At 37.7% G+C, this 7944-nt stretch overlaps 1 protein-coding gene across 2 annotated transcripts; it reads right to left on the bottom strand.

Moving 5' to 3' along the window:
* Positions 1–2017: 2017 nt before the first annotated feature.
* LOC143624992 (protein DETOXIFICATION 45, chloroplastic-like) lies at positions 2018–6255 on the bottom strand. 2 transcript variants are annotated; one of them, XM_077095471.1, is made up of 13 exons: positions 6020–6255; positions 5797–5939; positions 5547–5690; positions 5302–5426; positions 5076–5211; positions 3757–3853; positions 3580–3680; positions 3272–3507; positions 3078–3194; positions 2882–2977; positions 2676–2797; positions 2530–2584; positions 2018–2460 (listed from the first exon to the last, which is right to left on the bottom strand). In XM_077095471.1, the coding sequence occupies exons 1-13, from the start codon at positions 6253–6255 to the stop codon at positions 2434–2436; spliced, it is 1635 nt and encodes a 544-aa protein (XP_076951586.1). In that variant the 3' UTR covers positions 2018–2433. The 2 variants fall into 2 exon arrangements, with proteins under 2 accessions (XP_076951586.1, XP_076951587.1); XM_077095472.1 differs by having other exon boundaries at positions 2018–2445.
* Between the last annotated feature and the right edge of the window lie 1689 nt (positions 6256–7944).

Genomic DNA, 7944 nt, shown 5'->3' with positions numbered 1-7944 from the left:
GTGTGAGCCCTTGTAAATGTTGCAAGGGCAAGGACAATAAGTGGCATTTGCAAACACAAGTATACAACTCAGTATGATCGAGGACACTGCCAGCTGCAACTGCATTTGCAATTACAACTCAGTTTATAATTTGCAGCTACGCGATAAAGAATAAGAAAAAAGGAGGGTAAGACGGACTTACTGTTACATCTTGATCACCAAAAGTAGCCTTCAAAATTTTGTGAACTGCAACATAGCCTTTCAGCTTCCATTCTTTTGCATGCCCTAGGCCCTAGCAGTCAATTGTTGTGTTGGTTACAAAACAGACGAACGTTTTGCCAAATAAGACTAACTTTTCACAAATGGCTGTAATGAAAGTATTAAAATCATTTTATCTCGTCGGTTTACCGAGAAATGGGGATATTGGGAGATGCTTCAATCAATTTTATTGCCTGTGCCTTCTTATTTTGTTCTTAACAACACATCATCTTGCCTGTAGCTGCGCTGTGCATCAAGAAAACTGTAAAATCACAAGCGTGTCATAAAGATGTTCATAGTATTTATATCATGCAATTACATGCACATGAGTGCTAAAAAAATGAGCGGGATTTCTATCGGATGCTCCAGCAGTTGTACCTTATGTTTTTATACTTGTAAAACTCTTAATTTTAAGAGTTTTTGTGAAATGACTTTTTTGCCCATCATATATGTATATTAATATAGTATATATATATATATATATAATAATTGACCCCAATTATTTTAACACATGGGTTATTTTTAATCTAGCCCAATTTCCTTTCTCATTCCATAGTAAATATTCATAATTCCATATACTGAGTAACTGAGAGATGAGACTTCATAGTTCACACACTCAATAATCAGTATACGTTTCATTTCCCATCCTAACCCTAGCCGCTCATATTCACCTCCGCCATCGGCCGTCGCTCATAGATAATACTTCTCTGCTTAATTTTGTATTTGATTTGGTTTAGACTTGTTGAACATATTTTGTTTTTGATGGTGTTATTAGACGTATTTATTTAGTTTGTATTTGGTTGGTGTTGATCTCAACGCCATATTTATTTAGTTTAACTTGATGGTTGCATATAATTGTTCTTATTACAGGTAAACTCGAGCCAAATCGAGCCGAGCTGGCTCGATTTAAAACCGAGCCGAGCTTGAGCTCAATTTTTTAGCTCGATTAAGAGTTCAAGCTCGAGCCGAGCCAGCTCGATTGAATATCGAGCCGAGCTTGAGCTTGCCTTGGCTCGGGCTCGGCTCGGCTCGTGAACAGGCCTATGTATAGATGTAAAACTTGAAAAAGGAGTAGGTTTAGATGAAAAAAAAATTGGAAAACACTGCTGGACCAGACAAATCAAATATATGAAAACGAGATATTTGGGATAACAACCCGTGAGTCTTTTCATATAATAAAATAAAGTTAACAAACGAATGTAACTTCCCAAACATACATATAAAGAAGAAGAGAGTTCTGACAAAAAAAAAAAAAAAACAATTTAAAAACTATTGTATGAATTATTGAACTATTGTGTTTTTCAAGTCGTTAATAAAAATAAAGTTTTAATGATGCAGGTAGCCACCATGGCTCCAAACGTTCCGGCGATACAAGAACTCCATTTCGCACTCTCAACATGCTTGCAACTTCGTAGATCATCAGTTTCTCGACACCGCACTCGATCATCTCAACACCACCCACACAAAACCCCCTCAAATGAAACCATAATTGACGGAGGAGTCACGAGTTTTAATGTACTCCGACCCCATTACTTTAAACTACACTTCGGGCGAGGCAGAAAGGGATGGTCTTTTCATGCAACCCTCACCTGGGCTATTGGGGGTACTAACATATGCATTAGGAGATGTGATCCGAAAGACATATTTGATAACATAGCTCTACACCAGGGCGCCAACCGTCCTAAACATGATTGTGAATTCTCCGATCACGGACCGGATACCGCTAGTCGAGATTATGAACCGCCACCATGTACCGTTAGTCCTTTCTCAAGTGTTCATCTTACAAAATATTTTCTAAGATTTCATATAATTTAAAAAAGTGTTGGGTTTGGCCGGTTAGGTCTAAACATGACCAGACGAACACCAAATAAATCATAATGCTTAAAAACAAATATTAAGAGTGATTGTAGGTAGACATACAACCAAGATGCTAACATGTGCAATATTTAGAATCACCACCACTGTACATACGTGTAAATATCATGGAAAACAAGAAGGCAAATAAAGCGTGCCTCATATCAGCAAAAATGGCATCATGGATGGCGGTGTTATATCTTAACCCCTTCGGGACTTTAGCGACAAATGTCAAAATAAAGCTGACAATTTTGTTCCAATTATTGTAGACTAGAGGCCATCCTAATGTGAAGTGAAGGTTTTGGTATTCAACTGCTAGTTTTTGTAGGTTGAATTGTGCCTTCAACAAGCTTTCTGCGAAACAGCAATCTGTATACATGTTTAATTAACAATTTTGAGATAACACTACATGAAGATAACTGTGTCACGCTAACTAACCTCGGTTTCAGGGATCTCTTGCAAGAACCACCATGGACCATTCTTTTCAGCTAACCTACAATACAAGAACAGTAAGTCTGTTATTGGTTTCCTGCCTAAACTAATGTCACTAAATCAACAGTCAACAACATATATATTAATATTACCTTATATATCCTGCAACAGCACGCATTCCCATGAACAATGTTAAGCCTGCCCAAACACCCGCAAGACCGAAAACCGAAGGAGCATAGAGCAGAAACACAGACGACAATGCTCCCACCAGCATCTGTACATTAATAATTAGTTATAGAAGTGTAAAGTTGTAATCCTCACATATCTAATTATTTTTTTATAAAAATATCTCACGTACCATGGAGCATGCTGCAAATGAGAAATCTGAAACTCCATAATGAAGACCATCATAAATATAAGCAAGAGCAGTAATCGGTTGGCTCGCACTAACAAACTGTTAAAACACATTAACCGAGTTACTGAGTCAGGCACAACAGAAATCGACCCGTTCATTAGTAATATGAAATTATACAGTACGAGTCTCGGGTACATACCAGTACACCAGATCTCATGATTTGTAAAACTTGCGCATCGTTGGTGAATAATGTAGCTAACGTACCAAAAGTCAAACCCAATATGACAGCTAAGCTAACCCCGGTTATTAATCCGGTCTGCAACACAGTACAGTAAACAAACAAAATGTTTCAATTTTGAAAATCAAAACATAAGTAGTGAAAATTAACTGTACCTTTAAAGCATAATATGTGATCTCTTTAACCCTGCTATAGTTGTTTTTTGAGAACGAGCTCGCGATTAGAGCCTGACCCGCGGATGCTTGTGCGTCTGCAAGGAGAGATGAAGATAACCATACTTGTAAACATATTTGATGCGCAGCCATTGAAATCGGCCCTTGGCGTGCAGCCATTGATGTGCTTAATGTTATGGTTGCAACAGCAGCTAGTGTTCTCCCAAGCAGAAACCCGCCTGAATAGAAACCATAAATGGTCAAATACCATCCACCATTTTGACCACTTAGAATACTCAACAAACACATACCAGATTTCAAATAACCTCCAAAATGTAAGTCCTCCATTTTCGGCAGTTTCAGAACGGTCTTCTTATTAAGATACCATATCATTGCAAATGTCACAATATATCTGAATCAATTTAAATAACACCATAAATACTAATGTGACATTAACAGTCAGACCTAAAATTTATAAAAGTACATACTGTGACGCAATGGTGGAAATGGCAGCACCGGTGACACCCAACCCGAAAGCATACATGAAAATGGGGAAAAAGAAAACTGCAGCCAAATTTCCTACTCCTGTACATTTCATTATATGTATGAGTAAGATAACCGGCTATCATAAAAGAGCAATGAAAATAGTAAGTCTGGCAAAACGGGCAGGTTGAATCTAGAAATGGGTCAAAGCGAGGACTGACTAAAATGGGTACGGGTCAAAACATACTGTTTTAAAAAAGCATCATTTGATTCATATCAAAACGTGTTCTGACCAAAAAGTAGGGGTGTGTGTGGGTCAGTTTTAGGGTCGAAGCAAAAATTTGTGTTTTAATATTCTAAAAACCGTTTAGTTTTGGTTTTCATTTCTCGCAATGGATACGGTTCAGTTTTGGTCTTTTAGGTTTTACCATTTGGGCTATAAACTTTTGCCCAAAAAAGATTACTTATTACATATCTGGGCATAAAGTTTTAGTTAAATAATGATTAATTACTTATTACATATGTGGGCCTAAATTGTTCGGTCTACACCATTTATCAAATTACTTATCAAACCATCGGTTTTAGGTTGGATTTTAATTATGTCGGTTGCAGGTCGGTTATTTCGGTCTCATGCACACCCCTACCGGGAAGAGCTTGGGTTAAAATTTTCGGTCTACATCATTTGTCAAATATTTATAAATTACTTATCAAACCATCGGTTTTAGGTTGGATTTGATTATTTCGGTTACAGGTCGGTTATTTCGGTCTCATGCACACCCCTACCGGGAAGAGCTTGGGTTAAAATGTGTCGTTTGAGAAAAATTAGTGTTTGGATGTCCTTGTATCTTTTGAATTATCATCGTACTCAGTATATCCCACCAATAGCAATGCTATGGTAGGGTCTGAGGAGGGTAAGATGTAGACAGCCTTACCTCTATCCCATAGGGATAGAGAGGCTGCTTCCGGTGAGACCCCCGGCTCGATAGTAGTTTTGCATCAAGCCTTGGACATAAGGCACATAGCCCTTAATCATCGGGACACCGGCTGATCGGTGCATGTGCCCTTGTCTTTCGGCTATCAACGCCACCACATGATGCCTGATTAACCTTCCGCCACTTTTAACGTTATTTTCACGAGATTAGTAAAATAACGTCAAAATTAGTGCAATTTTACTGTTGCCCACCCGAGGGTTCACACATATATACATTATATGCGCGCACCGCAAGCAGGGCGTTTATCAAACATTAGAAACATCCAAGCACCCAAGCACCTTTCAGTATAACTTTTACTGATGTGAGATACAATGACTTAAACAAACACTTGCCTAGACAAAATACTGGTGTCTTTGTATCCTTGAACCCACGGAAGACCCCTTGAATAGCCAAGGAAAGTACCACAGCCGGAGCACCGAGTGCTCTAAGTTTAAGAAACCGCAGAGCGGGAACACGCATCGAAGAAGCCTAATCAACATATAAAATGTATACTTTGTTATTAACTTGTAATGAATTGTATCAATCGTACAAACATATATGTGTTAAGTATATGCTTACTGATGATATTCCCATTAAATTTAGAAAGATCCCGGCTCCAAAGTACAACGCTGCCGCCTCGAGTATACCAATCCCGATAGATAACACTAATGCGGTAGAAACCGAAGGTAATTGCCTTCTTTCTTCTGTACATTTTGTGTATCAATATGATCACATATATATATATATATATATTTATAAAATTGGGCAAGATGATAAGTTTTATCTATTTATACCATTTTTATTGTTGTAAGTTAAAGGTATACCTGAATCAGAATCACTTTGTGCATGTTTAGCTATATCTTCAGCCACAAAGGAAGTTGCAACACTAAGCAGAGGAATATTGAACACCTTTGATACTATATTGAAAATTGATATCGACACACCCGCTGATGCAAGCTCCAACGCACCTTAAATTGTAACCGAGTACGCAGCTTATAACTTAGGCGTTGCGGTGCCACATATCACATCGATCTTTTAAATTGAAAGAAAAACAAGTTCGGTTGGAATGATTACCTAGTCTTCCGATATAAGCGGTTTCCATAAGTTGTGCCAGGGGCTCAATAGCTTGGCCTGCAATGGCTGGCAATGCAAGCAGTACAAGCTCGGTTTGCACGCTTGGAAACCGTTGAGCATCCTTTGAAGTTCCTACAGATAGACTAACCAAAAAGAAACATAATATATATATATATATATATATATAACATGAAATATTAATCAAGTGATGAATAATTCTTACATTTGATCATCAATCGAAGCGTTTACGAGGCGTGTTTCGGCTAGCCGTTGTTCCAGATCATAATCTAAACTTAAACTAGCTTCTTGATCGCTAATCAATCCACAGCTCCTAATGACTCTGTTGAATCTCAAGCTCTTGTTTTGGATTCCGATTCGATTTCTTACGGCAAGCTTTTGTAAAGGTAAGTGCGTAATCTTTTCAGTTATCACACCACTCAATGCACCAGAAACAGCCATTTTAGGCCCAAGGCTCAAAACAACAAAGCCTAGATGAATTGATATAATTAATTAATGGAAGAGATATAAAAATTTGTAATGAGTGAGTAATGAATGGATGATATAATTAAAGGAAAGGTACCTGGAGTTGGTGAAGATGAATGAATGAATGATTTTAAGGTGGAAGAGAATGGTAGGTGGGAGGAGAAAGCAGACATGAATGAATGAAATCAAACAAATTCAAATGGGGCATAGTATACACACTACAGGGGGTAAATAATTGTATTTTAGTTTCAAGGCATGTGAAGATAATTGGAAAGTGCAATGAATGATTCATTTCAATAATAATAACAATAAAATAATAATAATAATAATAATAATAATAATAATAAGGCCACCAGTTGATGGGATCTGAATTTGCAATCGTGGTCGTGGATGACCCAACCAGGGCTGACCCACGGATAACCGTTGTTTTGTGTCCACTCCATGAACAGTGGGTCGATATCTTTCACCACACCTGTCATGTGCCAACAGATCTTGTTTAAGGATATATACATGTCTTATCTACTAGATTTTTTTTTTGTAAATAAAGATATTCCCTACATTTAACCCGAATTCGCATGTATGGACCTCATCAAACCCAAATAACCATTAAATGAATTACAGCATCTCATTATATTAAAAAAAACTAGTTTTAAAACCCATGTATTGCACGAGATGATCAAAACAATAAAAATACAATTAAAGTTAATCAATAAGTACATAATGTTATGGAAAACATATTTCATCTATACTTCTATGATCTATCTATACTATTGTTAGGATTAGTGAAGGCCTTTGGGGTAGAGGTGCACAAATCGGTTAAACGGTTTTTTTTGCTAACCAGTTTTTTTTTGGCGGGCAATAACCGGTTTTACCGGTTTTTAAGTTAGGGTAGTAACCGGTTTTGACCGGCTGGAGAAACGGTTTTGACCGGTTAGGCCGGACCGGTTAAATAACCGGTTTTTTATAAAATAATACTTAAAAAAATCGGTTAACCGGTTTAATATCAAATATACAAACCGGTTACTAACCGATGGTTAGGATTGGTTAGTAACCGGTTTGGACTGGTTACTAACCGGTTACAAAATCGGTTAGAAACCGGTTAACCGGTTATGATGTGCACCTCTACTTTGGGGCAGGTTCGTTGGTTGACGATTAGAAGACAAAAGGGGGCGGCCCGTTTAATTATGGAAGATGGCCCATATGGAGTTTTCTTGGTTCCTACTCTATTAAACCTAATTGTTATCTATATATACCTAATCATGTATTGTAATCCTTTGTACTGTGCTTAATAAAAATACCCTAGTTGCAGCCCGTGGACGTAGGTCGCCTTGACCGAACCACGCAAAATCTCGTGTCTCTTAATTATTGCTTTCGTTTGTGTGTGTGTGTGTGTGTGTTTATTTTTCCGTTGTCTACCGACTCTGTTTAATACCTAACAAGTGGCATCAGAGCTGTAGGTGTAGGTTTGTTAAACACACGGGGTGCACTGAGACGAGGTATTTATTTCTGGTTCGTAAACCTTGTTTCTTCGTAAAACTCTTGGTTTCTTGGTGTGACACAATATTCAAGGAGCTGGTGGTTAATTTGCTAGTCAAAGGGATTTCTTTTGTTGTTATTTTGTCGTGACAAAATAGGGTTTTTCTTTTGTTGTTATTTTGTCGTGAC

The sequence above is a fragment of the Bidens hawaiensis genome, unplaced genomic scaffold (genome assembly GCF_021521415.1).
Source record: "Bidens hawaiensis isolate Kalapana, Puna unplaced genomic scaffold, B.hawaiensis_p1.1 tig00004007_1, whole genome shotgun sequence".
Classification (NCBI taxonomy): Eukaryota; Viridiplantae; Streptophyta; class Magnoliopsida; order Asterales; family Asteraceae; genus Bidens; species Bidens hawaiensis.
This window is presented reverse-complemented; position numbering and strand designations above follow the sequence as displayed.

Bases quoted from the DNA above. Each gene is read 5' to 3' on its own strand.
- LOC143624992 (XM_077095471.1), bottom strand. From the start codon at position 6,255: ATGGCTGTTTCTGGTGCATTGAGTGGTGTGATAACTGAAAAGATTACG. The intron at 3,854-5,075 runs GCAAGTGTTTGT...TGAAATGTACAG, and splicing joins GACACCAGTATTTTGTCTAG to GAGTAGGAAATTTGGCTGCA. The intron at 2,461-2,529 runs GTTAGTTAGCGT...ACATGTATACAG, and splicing joins AAGAGATCCCTGAAACCGAG to ATTGCTGTTTCGCAGAAAGC.